We start from the raw sequence: 15,398 nt of genomic DNA on the forward strand, positions 1-15,398 counted from the left end.
CTGCTTATTTGCAGAGGAAGTGTGTGCGGAGTTGCCTCTGCCTGTACCACGGTTTCCTCGAAAACCTTCTCTGAAATAGCCTCTTGATGAGGGTGATTGGTTCTTGCCCTTGTAGGAGGAGGGATTTTCTGTGAAAATATTTTTGGATCCACCCCTGTAAATTGAGCGCCAAAAGGAACCCCTATTCGCAGGTAACTGCAAAGCAGCCATGGACTTTGCGACCTCAGTGTCTTTCTTCATCTTTTCCAGCGAGGTGTCAACTGCTAGACCAAAGAGGTGTTACTTGTCAAATGGGTGGTTCAGAATGGAGGCCTGTGCCTCAGGTCTGAACCCTGACATTCTCAACCATGCATGTCTGCGTAGCAGTACGCTGGTGTTTACTGCGCGGGCTGCTGTGTCTGCTGCGTCTAGGGCGCACTTGAAGGAGGTGTTGGTGATAAGTTTGCCCTCCTGGATAAGATCATTTCCTTAGATTTGTACTCATCAGGCAGAAATTGCATACTTTTTCTAACTCATCGTAATGAGCCCAATCATATCTGGCTAACAAAGCCTGAGCATTGGCAAAGCGCCAGTGATTAGCTGCTTGTGATGCTACCCTTTTGCCAGAGGCATCAGTTAACTTGGACTCCTTATTAGGAGGAGGGGCCTCACCTGTGGTCTGGGAGTTAGCCATCTTGAGAGTATTAGAAACCACAAGAGAGTCTAAGGGCAGGTGACCCTTGATGTAGGCAGGGTCAGTAGGTGCTGGTTTACATTTCTTTTCAACCCTGGGCGTGATGATTCTTACCCTTACAGGATCTTTGAAAACCTCATCTGCATGTCTAATCATTCCCTTAAGCATTGGCATTGTATGAGTAGTTAGGGTCTCAAAGAAGAAGTCCTCCTCCAAAGCCTCCTTATGTAGTTCCACCCCATGGTAATGAGCATCCCTGTTAAGAAGCTCAATGTAGCCTATACTGTCGTCAGGTGGTGATAGCCTGGACGGGTATAAGTCAGGGTCAGTATTTGTGTGTGGGTCAGTGTCATAACCCTCCCATGGGTCAACATCTTGTGGCCTATCCTCATCCCCATCCCCTTCATCCTGTGGGTCAGGTGATGGTGGTGAACTAGTGTGTGTGTGATAAGTAATTGAGGATAAGTAGGTGAAGGAGGAGGAACATAAGGTGGTGAAGGGTTAGTACCCACATTCCTTTTTTTCAGGGGAATGTGGTGCTAATCCTGTTGGCCTAGTTCCCTTTTTTCAGGCAGTTTGGCATGAATAAGGCCAGTATCTGGGTTAATAACTAGATTTTTGTTTCGTATCCAAAGGTAGAACATCGGACCGAGGCTCTTTTGGCAGTCTTTTTATCTTTACTTGTCGTTTTCTGTGTAGAAAGTTTCAGCTCTGAACTCTTCAGTACGGCATGGGGGCGACTCGGTCCCGAGCCAGAAGACTTTTCTTTGTGTTTCGCGCCGGACCCGCAGGCAGGGTGCTAGAAACATTTTCTTGGTGCCTAACTTAGACCGCAGGCAGAGAAAGGACCGTAGCCTTTTTTGTCTTGTGTTGTTGGGGCAAAGGGGTTTCTGTACTCAAGGAAGGTACGCGACCCGGTGTAACTTGCTCCTTTTCTTCCATGTCGGAGTCGGCCTCGGACACAGAGAGGTGTTCTTCTTCCTTGGCTCCTTGAGTTTGTGTTTCTTCTCGGTCGGAATCTTCGCCGAAGATGTCCGGTACAGGTGTTGCATCTCGTTACATTGAGCACAATGGTTACGAAGCATCTTCTTCGTTCAAAACTAATCGACACACGTCACAGTGTTCTGGGTACAAACCGAGGTTGCACACTTTGTGCAGGCTGGTGATCGGAAACTTAGTGCAACACCCGGGACAGAGCTTGAATGGAGCCTGTTCCATCGACTGCTAGCGAGCCCGGCGCGGGTAGGCCCAAAGGCCCTCCACAAATTTTCCGATCGAAGATCCTTGAGTCGAAACGATACGCAGAAAATGGGAAACGCGATCGAGAAACAATACCGTCAAGGATAGTAGATTGCGCGTCAAAGGGGACCCGAGAAACATTACCAAACCGTAGCGCAGCAATTCACATCCGATGGCGGAAAAAAACTATTCAACAATGGAGCCGATGCCCATGCGCACTATCACCGAAAGGAGGAGTCACCTATCTCATGGCTGGAAAAAGACTTCTTAAAACAAAAATAAAGTGCAAACATCCAGACCAAACACTAGATGGCTGGCTATGCAAAGTATGTGATCTACAGCTCACATGCCTCGAACTGCAAATGCTACTTACCAGTATGCATCTGTTCTTGGCATGTAGGGCTGCTGACATTCATATCTGTGCATAGATCGCCGCCTAGTGTTGGGTCCGGATGATTGCACATTGTTGTCCTGGAAGAGTCTTCGAAGTATCACGAGATAGGTGGCTCCTCCCCTGGACTACAGTGCGCATAGGCATCGCCTCCATCCCCAGATTGTTTTTAGCCATTGGCAGAGATGGAGTGAAGTATGTGAGTGATGCCCATGCTAAGAGCATATATATATATATATATATATATGAATACTGCAGCTGCTACAGGCGCCGGGGAGGAGGGTGGGCGATATGAATGTCAGCAGCCCTACATGCCAAGAACAGATGCATACTGGTAAGTAGCATTTGCAGTTCGAGGCATGTGGGCTGCTGAATTCATATCTGTGCATAGAATACATAGCAGTCCTCCCATTACTGGCGGCCGCCCGTGCCAGCTGCAGCAGTCTGAAAAAGTGTTTTGAGAACAGCCTGACCAACAGCTGCCTGCTGTTTGGAGTGCATGTCTACACAGTAATGTTTAGTGAAAGTATGTGTGGTAGACCATGTGGCTGCTCTACAAATATCTTCTAGGGGATTTTACCTAGGAAAGCCATAGAGGCCCCCAACTTTCTGGTGGAGTGGGCTCTTGGTGGAATTGTGAGAGTGCGTTTAGCCTTAGCGTAACAGATCTGAATGCATTTCACGATCCACCTAGCGATCCCAGCTTTGGAGATAGCGTTTCCCTTGTGGTGTGAGGCAAAAGCAACGAAAAGTTGCTTGGTCTTACGAAAATCTTTTGTCCTGTCAATGTAGTACATTAAGGCTTTCTTAACGTCAAGGGTGTGGAGCATCCGCTCCGCCAGCGACTCTGGGTTTTGAAAAAACACTGGCAACTCAATTGTCTGGTTCATATGGAATTGAGATACAACCTTGGGTAAGAATTTAGGGTTAGTGCGGAGCACCACCCTGTTAGCGTGTACTTGGAAGAAAGGTTCTTGGATGGTGAGCGCCTGCAACTCACTAACCCTCCGTAGCGATGTAATTGCTACTAAGAAAGCAACCTTCCAAGTCAGAAACTGAAGCTCACAAGAGTGCAGTGGCTCAAAGGGAGGACCCATCAGCCTTGTAAGAACCACATTGAGGTTCCATTCCGGAGCTGGTGGTGTCCGTGATGGAATGACCCTTTTGAGTCCTTCCAGAAAAGCCTTGATAGCAGGGACCTTAAAAAGTGATAGGTGTTGCCTATTCTGGAGGTATGCTGCCATTGCAGACAAGTGAATGCGGATGGAAGAATACGCCAAATTGCATTGGTACAGGTGGAACAGGTAACAAATGATGTTCTGAATGGAAGCATCTAGCGGGTCAATATCGTGGTTTACACAGTAAATGACAAACCGCTTCCATTTAGCCGCATAACAAGCTCTAGTAGTGGGCTTCCTTGCCTCCCGAATGATGTCCATGCAATCGGGGGGAAGATTGAGGTAGCCAAACTCTAGGACTTCAGGAGCCAGATCGCCAGGTTGAGCTGTTGCGGATCTGGGTGCGGAGTGTCGCCATGGCTCTGCGTCAGAAGGCTGGGAGTGAGATGAAGCCTTTGATGCGGTACCACGGAGAGTTCCAGAAACGTGGTGTACCAGGGTTGGCGAGCCCACGTTGGAGCAACCAGGATGAGAGTCATCGAGTGCTGCCTGAGTTTGCGTGCCACCAGCGGTATCAGAGCTGCTGGGGGAAAAGCGTACGCAAATCTGCCTGACCAGTTCATCCACATCGCATTGCCCTGCGATTGCGGGTGTGGGAACCTGGCGGCGAAGCTTTGGCATTTTGCGTTCTCCTTTGTGGCGAACAGGTCTATCTCTGGATGACCCCACCTTTGGAAGTACGGTTGGAGTACTGATGGATGTATCTCCCACTCGTGCATTTGGTGGCTGTGCCTGCTGAGCAGGTCCGCCATCTGGTTGTCCTTGCCCGGGAGATGCTCCGCCATGAGGAAGATGTTCCTCTGAATGGCCCACTTCCACATGCTCTGAGCCAGATGAGACAGCTGCGGAGAGTGTGTGCCCCCCTGTTTCTGAATGTAGTACATGGCCGTCATGTTGTCCGTCCGGATCAACACGACCTTGTTGCACAGATGTACTTTGAATGCCTTCAAGGCCATGAAGATTGCCATCAGTTCCAAAACGTTGATGTGCATCTTCATTTGCTGTAGTGTCCATAGTCCCTGCACTGTGTAGTGGAGTACATGCGCTCCCCATCCCTGGAGAGAAGCGTCCGTTGTCAGGATAATCTGTGGCACAGGCTCCTGGAACGGTCGGCCCTTGCAAAGGTTTTGTGGATTCCACCAATGCAGAGAGTTGTACGCCCAACCGCTCACCAACACTAGGTCTGTCAGTTGCCCATGAGCCTGAGTCCACTGACGTGCTAGGCACTCCTGAAGCGGACGCATATGTAGTCTCGCGTGCGGGGCGATGGAGATGCAGGAGGCCATCATGCCTATCAACTGCATGGACACCTTCGCTGGAAGCGAGTGCTGAAGTCTGAATCGTTGGATCAGCGTTTGGATACTGGCGATTCTCACTGAATTTGGCTGCGCAGTGGCTGCCAGAGTGTTTATTGTCGCGCCCAGATACTGCCGTATATGGGCGGGTTGGAGATGGGATTTTGGATAGTTCAGCGAGAATCCCAGATCGTGCAGGAGATGAATGGTGCGGGACACGTGGTCGGCGCACTGCTGTTCTGACTTTGCCTGAATGAGCCAGTCGTCTAGATAGGGGTAGACGTGGACGTTCTGGCGTCGTAGATGCGCCGCCACAGTCGCCAGACACTTTGTAAAGACTCTTGGCGCTGTGGTGACCCCGAAAGGCAGAACCCTGAACTGGTAGTGCTGGTCTTGAATCGTGAATCTGAGGTACTTCCTGTGGGAAGGATGCAGGGGAATATGAAAGTATGCATCCTTGAGATCCAGCGTAGCCAGGAAGTCCCCCTGTTGAAGCAGAGGGAGGACCTGCTGCAACGTGAGCATATGGAAGTGCTCCGATAGAATGTACCAGTTGAGGGGCCTGAGGTCCAGGATGGGCCTGAGGGATCCGTCCTTTTTGGGGATTAGAAAGTACAGAGAGTAAACTCCTGTTCCCCTTTCTGGCAGTGGAACGAGCTCTATTGCCCCTTTTTGCAGCATGACTTGAACTTCCTGCTGCAACAAGTGCAAGTGCTCGCCGGACATAGGACGGTTTCTTGGAGGTATGTTTGGTGGAGTGGAAGTAAGTTCCAGACAGTAACCGTACTGGATAAGAGATTTGACCCACCTGTCCGTGGTGATGGATTTCCACGCGGGCAGGAACTGCTGGAGTCTCCCCCCGACCGGTGTTGTGTGGTCGGGGGGCAGTGACAAGGCGTCACTGTTTGTTGGTAGAGGAGGACCTGGAGCTGTTGTTTCCACGTCCCCTGCCTTTGACGTTGTTGCCCCTGTAACCACCTCTACCTTTGTTGGTGTATGAGGTTTGGGTGTTGCTCTTATAGTACTGTGTGGATTGTGATGCCTGACCCCTTGAGGTGCCTCTGTTATTGGAGCGGCGAAAGGAACCACCCCGAAACTGCTGAGACTGGAGGGCCCCCATAGACTTAGCAGTGTCCGTGTCTTTCTTCATTTTTTCAAGTGTCGCATCCACCTCGGGGCCAAACAGGTGGTCAGGATTAACCGTTTGGTTCAAGATGGTTGTCTGTATATCTGGTTTGAAGCCTGATATTCTAAGCCATGCATGTCTCCTCAGCAACACGCTAGTGTTGATCGCCCTGGAGGCGGTATCAGCCACGTCCAGCACACATTTGATGGAAGCGTTGGCGATCAGCTTCCCCTCCTGAATCAACATTTCACCTGCCTCCTTGTACTGATCAGGTAAGTGCTGCAGAAGTGTTTCTAGGGTGTCGTAATGCGCCCTATCGTAGCGTGCAAGTAGGGCCTGCGTGTTTGAAATGCGCCAAATATTAGCTGCCTGCGCAGCAATTAGTTTCCCTGAGGCTTCAAATATTTTTGACTCTTTGTCTGGGGGAGGAGCGTCACCCGTGGTCTGCGAGTTCGCCCGCTTACGTGCGTTGGATACAACCAAAGAATCCAGTGGCAAGTGTCCCTTGATGTACGTTGGATCCGAGGGCGCTGCCTTGTATTTTTTGTCAATGCGAGGATTGATGACTCGCGCCCGAGTGGGCTCCCTGAAAACCTCTGGCGCGTGCTTCAGCACTCCCTTGAGCATAGGCAATGTCTTGACCGACTTTTCAGCCACTGAGAAAGTGTCAAACAAAAAATCGACATCCACAGGATCTGAATGTAGGTCGACATCATGATTAGCTGCAGCTCTCTCAATCAGAGCGTTGAAGGCTGCAGAGTCCTCTGTTGGAGAAGTCTTTGCTGCAAAAAGCTGCGGTTCATGACCCGACTGAGGGTCCTCAGGGTCGCCTCCGGCAGACCAAGGTTCATGTACCTCCTCTGGATCCGAGTATGCTGGATAATTGTACTCGTCCTCTTCATCTCCGTCACCTTCCCCAGCGTTTGAATGCATCGGTGAAAGTTCCAAATTATGTGGAGATGCAGGCTCTATAGGGGCAGAAGTACCCGCAGAGTCCTTCTTGTTTTTGAGTGGAATACGATAATGTTCCAACACCGGCTCCGTGGTGATCTTCCTTTTGAGGAGAGAGAGCTTCCCGGTGTTGGCGTCGATGATAACCTCTCGACGCTCCTCATCTGCGAGTGGCAGGAGCCGAGGCTTCGGCACTACCAATGACGCCTTGGGCGTCGACACCACCTTCAAAGGCACCCCGGCCCCATGCTTCGGAGCGAAAGCCTTCGGCGTCGTCTTCGGCGGCAGCGTGAAGTGGATAGGCGTCTGCGCCTTTGCCGGCTTTGGTGTAGGCTTCGGCCCCACAACCTTCGGTTCGGGAGCCACAGCGTCCTTCCGAATCCGCTGCAGGGACTCCACGACCTTTTTTGTTAAGGCCGGGGAGGGCTGGACCGGCTCGAGCGATTTCCCAGAGTCCGGAGTCGGGTCGGCGAAAGGCACGGTCTTCGGAGCCGACATCACCATCCTTGGCCTTGACGGCCGGAGTCGGCGCAGCCAGAGCTTCGGCGTCGTCCTGACGCTTCTTCGGAGCCTTCTTCGGGTCATCGACCTCGACCACCTTTGGCGCCGACGCGGCCGCGTCGGTCGTCTTCGGCTTCGACACCGGGGTCTTCGGGTCGGCCATCTTGGCGCGGCTCTTGCTGTCGGCCATTTTGAATTTCTTAGACGTTGAGGCCTCTGGAGCCTTCTGTCCCACCAGTGCGACTTTCACTTTCGGTTTCGAAACCGTTGGTGTGGACCCCGATGGCTTCACTTTCGTTTTCTTCAACGGGAGTGGCACATCAGAAATATCCGTGGCCGGGCCCGGAGGCGAGGCCGTGGGACGATTAGCGAGGTCTTGGGTAAGGCCCGAAGGCGATCCCTCGACCTGGGCCGTATAGTGGGGGTTGACCCCTGAGTCAGTTTGAGGATGCTCCTCCTCTGAGCTATCCTCCACGGTGGCAATGGCCCCATCGTCGTCCCCTACCTCACTGACGACTTCATCAAACTCCTCGTCTCCCGCGTCGTAGTTTTCTTCCTCCGACGCCGGGCTAGAGTCCGAAACTTGAATGAAAGACATTGCCGTCTCCAACGTCTTCTTCGAAGATGTTGTCTGGCGGGGGCGCTGATAACTGGGCCTGGAGTCGAGCGGCCCGACGAAGCTTGAGAGTCTTTTTACACCGGAACTTTGAGCAGGCCATACACCTGGCCTCATCATGGTCCGGCGACAGACATTTGTTGCACACTGGGTGCACGTCGAGGTGTGAATACTTTGAGGTGCACACCGGGCACCTCTTAAACGGAGTTCGTTCCATGTCTGGAGCGTCGTGTAGGCCCGTCCGCGCCGACAGCACGCGGAAGGGCAGCAAGAGTTCGGAGCTGAAGAACAGTTAAACCCGAACGAAAAACGATACCGACGCCAAGCCTAAAGACCTTTTGGTCTCAAGTTAGGAAAGTTAAACAACTATCGATTCCGACAGAGGGAACCGAAACACATCCGAACCCAATGGCGGAAAAAAACAATCTGGGGATGGAGGCGATGCCCATGCGCACTGTAGTCCAGGGGAGGAGCCACCTATCTCGTGATACTTCGAAGACTCTTCCAGGACAACAATCTGGGGATGGAGGCGATGCCCATGCGCACTGTAGTCCAGGGGAGGAGCCACCTATCTCGTGATACTTCGAAGACTCTTCCAGGACAACAATGTGCAATCATCCGGACCCAACACTAGGCGGCGATCTATGCACAGATATGAATTCAGCAGCCCATATGCCTCGAACATACAGTTCCTGATGTCAAGGTACACAAGTCTCCAGCAGGCGCTTTAACACTCAAGCACATCACCCAGTCTCCCAGGTCAGCCGCCAGTGCGGCTGGACCCCAAGTAAGAAAAGGATTGCCATTGCTGAAGCAAAAATCCTCTGAGCTGTCTACATAAAATGCAGTTTGTGATGTTGTAATGTGAAGGTATGCATTCATTGGTGCAGGCATGTTAACTGTCTGCGCTACTATACGGTGAGAAACAACTCATAACTGCCCCTCACAACGGGCAGCCAGGGCGCTCAGTGTTTAACAAAATTGAGTCAACCTGAATTTAAAAATTAACTCCAACTGGTGGGCCCGGGTCAAAGCGCTGCTACCTGCAGCCCAGACCCAGCGGCCCAGATGAGCTGTCTAAATAATGAGTTAACACAATAACTCATGCACTTGACAGGCGCAGGCATTGATTGGGGTCAAGAGGCTGAGGCACACACAAAGCTGGACAGCACAGTGAGCAAGGGAGCACTGCATCAGTTCAAAATCATCATACACAGCTCGTGAAAACACACTAACCAGACTGAATAGGGCCGCCCAACTCAGAGTTCTCCTGGCCATATCGAATCCCTTGGCAAACGCGCCGGGCGGAGCATTCAGGCTCAGCACCGATGTGCTCCGGGTACCGCATGGGGTTGGCTCCGGCAGGCCGCCGGGGATCATGAATTTAACTTACCACAACTTACTTTTGAATCTACAGACACCTGTTCAAGCCTCTGCAGGTGACAGCAGAATGTGACATCCACAGGTCCTCCGCCTATCACCGCCTCATTCACAACCTGCCTTGGGTCAGCTTGATGTCTTGGTAGTGGCCATTAGGTGCTGCCTCTGCTGACATCACTGAGTTAGACGCACCGCAGTAATCCCAACCTTCCAATATTGATATATAGTAGCGCCTTATCTCAGTCAGCCCCCAAGCCTACAGGGAGCAGAGCACTCGCAATGCTAGTTTAATAATTTCACTCAGCATAGCAGCACTAGCTCTTGACAGCCGAGGAAGGCGCTATGCTTATTATGCGTGACTTTGCATTTCAGTGTGGTGATGCCATCACCCCACTGAAACGAGTTAGTCTAATGCCCAATGCGTGGTACTTGGCAGGGTTGGTTGAGGTCTGACCCCTACAAACCCTCCTACCTTCCCCAACAGTGCCACTATTCTCAGCTTTGTCGAGCGGGCTTTTAATATGGTAAGCCCGGTGGTCTAAAGGAGCTTAACATGCTTCTCTCAAGCTTGTTCTGGAGAACACTCTTGTCAAGGACCGGCGGCCATCTTGTTTGTCCGCCACTGCCGAACGCACTCCAGCCTGCATGTTGGTTGCAGGATGAATTTCTCTCCCGAAGGCAATCCGGTGGGGTCCTCACAACTTCCACTGTCTGTTACCGCTTGCCACACCGGGGAAGACTACAGGGAAGGGCCCGGTCTTCATCTGCAGGAGGCTAAGCACTGCAAGCCATCTTGATTGAGTGTCATATATGCCCCACCCCCACAATGTCATAATTTTCCATTTATTCTGCATGCATACTTGCAACCAACAGGCATGGTGATAAGAGAGAGTAAGTTTAAGGTAAGTCAACAAAATGTATAAACTAAAGGCAACAATATTTATTGGCTGGCCTGGCTTTCTTATTCACACATATCAATGCGCCCAGCAGAGAATAGCTGGGAACCCTTATGTGATATGTAAGTTATATCAGTGTTTGAGTGCCCATGTTTATGCTGTGGTCCCAGTCTTTTAAGAGTTTAAAGAACAGGAGGATATCAGTAATAAGTACACAAATAACTGTACCATATAGTTTATAAAATGAGGGTCCCATTTTGAGACACATTGGCTCACTGCACTGATCTGTCTAGTAAAAGCTGACTGTCAGACAGGTCTGTAACAGTAGACACAAGGCTCCGGTTATAGATACACCCTCAAATTAAATTCAAGCTTTAGCTTGAAGATGTCTGTTCAAAGTTTCTTACCCACTTCAAACACAAACATTAGAAGGCAGAAGTATTTGCAGACTCAATCTGCATCAGTTTCAGGCTACAAACCAACTTCTGGAAGACAGGGAATAGTGATCCTTCAAAGTTCAGATGTCAAAACTTGCCTTGCTGGGCAAGTAATGAGGGACCAAACTGTGATATGTTGTGCTCAGCAGTGAAGTGGGAAAAGAGTGCAAGGTGAAGTCAAACCATGATAATGGGAGCTGCACAGACTTATGAGGGCCGCTATGTACCAAGCAAATCCAGTTTTGATAGTGGGGTAAGCCAGATAAATTCAGAAATAGCAGCACATGGAGAAAACGGAAAGTACAGGTAATCGGCCCCTTCCTGTAAAGGGTGTGTTGCTAAATCTTACCCGAGAAAAGGCTGGTAGTCAGCACAATGTTCCACACCCACTTTTCGCCTCCAATCTTGCGGTAAAAACTACTTGAGACGTAGCCAGAAATGCAGCAGGTAAGGGCATATAGCAAGATGGCAGCTGAATTAATGGCACCGTGGCGGTGAACGTTGAACATGCCCAAGAGTGCCATCATGATGATCCCTGTGGATAGAGGTTTGTTGTATTAGTGACAAGCAGGAATACACCAAAAAGAAATAAGCAGAGGTTTGAATCAAGGGCAATATCACTTCAAAATACACAAGATACAGGAGAAAAAATATAGATATTGTAGAAGAATCACAATACATTAGGATAGGTGACAAATATTTAACAATAAATAATCTGTGGGTTAACTCCTCTAGTTTGTATGTCCCTTTCTCATTCCAAATACGTTTTTAGGTCTCGCCTGTCGATGCGCATGCGCATCGAGCAAGGCGAGAGTATTGGGACTTATCTACTCTTTATCCACACTGCAAGGAATCGTGGCGATTCCTTGCAGTGCCCGTGACTTTTAAGCTCAATGCGCATGCGCATTGAGCTTAAAAGCGCGTGCACGTCCGTCTTTGTTTACCCGCTCCGCCCCCTCCCCTTCCCGCCGTGTCGCATTTCTCCTCCCCTCTCCCCCCTCCGTCTTGTTTATTTTACCCGGTCCGCCCCCTCCCCTTCCCGCCGTGTCGCATTTCTCCTCCCCCCTCCCCTCTCTTCCCTCCGTCTTGTATGCCACTCGCAACGCTCCCTGTTGCTGTCTCACACAGGTATGCGTCTCTCTCTCTCTCTCATGTCCTTCTCCCCCGCCCCTCTGCGCTGCTCTCTCCCTTGTGCTTCTCCCCCGCCCCTCTGCGCTGTTCTCTCCCCCTTGTGCTTCTCCCCCTACCCGTGTTGCTCTTACTCGCTTTTCTTGTGCATCTCCACAGCCTATGGGTGAACAAACCTACCCGTGCAGCCCGCCGGACGAAAAAATGATTTACTGTTCCATGTTGCCTGAGCTCTCATCATAAAAAAAAAGTCTGCATTTTCCTGTAATCTCCCTCTGGGAAACGGTGCAAGGCCTTTAGTTGCGCACAACGGAACCGCTTTTGGAGGAAAGAATGCGTTATTAAAAAAAAAAAACTCTGAACTTTGCAGCTGCAACTTAGTGTAATACTTTGTTTTTTTCCTTTCATTCTGGCAGGCCCGCCCCTTCCGCTGGGTCTGTCCCCACGCGCTGGCTCCTTCCTCGAGTGTCCTCACCATATCTTCACGTCTTCCGCCCTTGACTTGTCCCACTTGTCCCTGAGCACGAGGCTTTTCCTTTCACAGGAAGTTGCACATTGTCCCTTCCCACGTCACGCCAGGAGAATGGCGCTTATTTTTAGCCGTGTTTGGGTTCCTCTCTGCATTGGCATTGTTTTTTTATTTTTTTTTCCTCCCCAAACATGCATGTCGGCCTGGGCTCGCCTCCAGGGTGTCCTCGGACCAGTGATCCCCTCCAGCTCGCCTGCGGTGGCCAGGTTTCGTCGAACCGGATCACAATCCTGTTGGCAAGCAGTCCACTCCGAGTCCAGCAGGGATAGCGTTACTGGGGCCAAGAAATGGCGGGAAGGAGGCGGGACTGCACCCGCCGGGTCCTAGTGCCCCATTGTAACCAAGAGTTGGCATCACATGTTGGTGCCGTCAACAGATGCCCTTGCTTACTTCTGGGGTACCAAGGCTGATCCTCTTTCCTTCATGACAGTTGTGGGATCTTGGGCAATTCCAGCTCCTCTACCTGCGCCTGGGACATGGCCCATCTTTAGTACTCCTCGTCCTTCCAGCGCCTTGTGATGGGTACCGTGGCCACTTGGTGGTGGTGTCTTTCTGACAGTCTTGCTGCAGTGGTACCTCTCGACAAAGGAACCCATTTTTGGGTTTAGGGCTTTTTTCTCCAGTGTTTCTCCAGAGCCTCTAATATCTGCTTTAGTTATATTTTAGCTTTATATTTTACTCTGAGTGATAGAAGGGGCTCTGTTAGTAAAAAGCTGTTACGTACTTTAGGATGCAATTTAATCACTTGTTGAGTAACATTTTAAACCCCTCACCCTCCCTCACCCTCACCCACCCTCACCCACCCTCACCCTCACTCACCCTCACCCACACTCACCCTCACTCACCCTCAATGCCTCACCCTCACTCACCCTCAACACCTCACACTCACTCACCCTCACCCTCTACCCTCACTCACCCTCAATACCTCACCCTCACTCACCCTCACTCTCACTCACCCTCACTCTCACTCACCCTCACTCACCCTCACTCACCCTCACTCACCCTCACTCTCACTCACCCTCAACCCCTCACCCTCACTCACCCTCAACCCCTCACTCACCCTCACCCACCCTCACTCACCCTCAACCCCTCACCCTCACACAGTGCAATAGGTCTCGGAGCATTTGAGTTAGAGCTTTTAGAAATGTTTATGGCTTTTTTTTTAATTCTTTAGCATTGGCTACAGGAAACAAAAATGCTAAAGATTTACAAAAAAACCCATAAACAATTCTAAAAGCACTAACTCTAATGCTGCGAGACCTATTGCATTTCCAATGCTTGTTGTTATCTATTTGTCTAGAAAGTCAACAAGAGGAACAGTAACGAGAGAAACAGTGACAAACTACAAGATGCACCACCTAGAATCAGAGAAAAAGTTGTAGTCAAATCAAGGGAGACACACCAATAAGAGAAAGTAACAACCTACTAGAGAACCCTGCTACAAATACATACACCAGATGAGATGCCATAGCAACAGAGAAAGAGAGATAAAGCATAAAAACACCTTTCAACCAAAGCAGAGACGTCACTTAGAGTGGAGGCAACACCAAAATAGCAAAAGTTGCATGTAGGAAAGTCGGATCTACTTTCATGGTTACCCCAACTTTTTGCTGGTGTCATTATGTTTTTCTGACTAGTCAGACTGGGATCCTGCTAATCAGGACCCCAGTCTCTGAGCTTCCTCCCCAAATTGGCCATTGGTGAGTACCTAGGTACTCCCAGATTGGCTGCTGGGGTAACCTTATAAGTCCCTAGTATAAATGGTACTGAGGTACTCGGGGCATAGGTACACCAGGGGTCTCCTATGGGCTGAAGCATGTATTATGCCACTAATAGGAGACCATTTGAATTGTGTCTACAGGCCTGCCATTGGAGCCTGTGTAAGCTGGTGCTAGCACCACTTACAACAGATGTATGTTTTTTGATATCGGAAGTTATTGCACTTAAAACCTATAAGTCACCCCTAAGGCAGGCTTTTCAATACTGAAGGTAGAAAGCGCGGTGTAAGGGTGCGCCTGCATGAGCAGGACACCCCTTCAATCTTCGGAGTCCATTTTCCCGGGTTATAAGTGCATCAGCCATTACAATACATAGAGTGGCCATGCATCATTATGTTACGGCTATCTCTAAACTGGCTATAACAAACACTGACATGGTTGGTATCAAACATGTTGGAATCCTACCCCAACACCGTAAACGCTAGTGGAGGTACGATTCCATGCACTGGCGGGCTCCTCCGGGAAGCCCTCCGTGCTCCAGGTACGTCTTCCACACCCAGACAGCAAGCTATGGCTGCTGCCGACCAGAGACGCAATTCTGCCCTCCTGGTGCTGAGCCAAGCTCAAGCAGGGGAAGGAAGGACAATAGGTTTCCTGTCACAGAGAGGTGTGACCACCTCCCAGACAGGACTTTGCGTATTGGGCCAGGGTGGGGCACTTGCCAGCACCACTTGCCAGCACCACTAGAGAGCTTTGAAAGGCACATTTGGTGCCCTCCTTACATACTCCATTTGGAACCAGTTGGCACCCTCTTTGGTGCAAAACTGGACAAAGGACCTGGGAGTATCCTCCCCACTGTCCAGCCCCTCCTCCGAAACCACTTCATCTTCAACCGCCTGGCCACTTTGGCCTTCACTGGACTTCTCTTTGGGAGCCGATAATGCACCAGAAACAATCCTGCTACTACTGGTCTCATCGTCCTGCCAGTCTTCTGCGACGTCTGTGCCTGTGCCCCATAGAGGTTCTTCACCAGACTTGTGGACATCCAAGACACCTGAAGGTAACTCCCGTGGAGTTAAGGGGTCACTCCTCTGCATCTACAGGCACCGCAACAAAGCTGACTGGTCTGCTGTTCCTGAGCAACCCACAAACTTGGCCCCTTTCACTGACGTGGAATCTGGTTACGATCTTTATTGCAACTGGCTTACTAATGTGTTGGACAAGCTTATTCCTGCTACTCAGACCAAACAACGGCGCTCCCATTCCAGTCCCTGGTATGACGACTCTCTTCGGCTTTTAAAAAAATCCTGCAAACAAGCCGAAAGAGCCTGGCGTAAGTC

General features: G+C 50.5%; 1 protein-coding gene across 2 annotated transcripts in view; it reads right to left on the reverse strand.

The window, feature by feature from the left end:
- TM9SF1 (transmembrane 9 superfamily member 1) overlaps positions 1-15,398 on the reverse strand; it is a 281,183-nt gene that overhangs the window by 116,525 nt on the left and 149,260 nt on the right. For both annotated transcript variants that reach the window (XM_086923727.1, XM_086923726.1), the window contains exon 4: positions 11,033-11,218. In XM_086923727.1, the coding sequence (XP_086779853.1) occupies positions 11,033-11,218 (186 nt within the window). The remainder of the gene's footprint in view (positions 1-11,032; positions 11,219-15,398) is intronic.

The sequence above is a fragment of the Lissotriton vulgaris genome, chromosome 5 (assembly GCF_964263255.1).
Source record: "Lissotriton vulgaris chromosome 5, aLisVul1.2, whole genome shotgun sequence".
NCBI classification, from domain to species: domain Eukaryota; kingdom Metazoa; phylum Chordata; class Amphibia; order Caudata; family Salamandridae; genus Lissotriton; species Lissotriton vulgaris.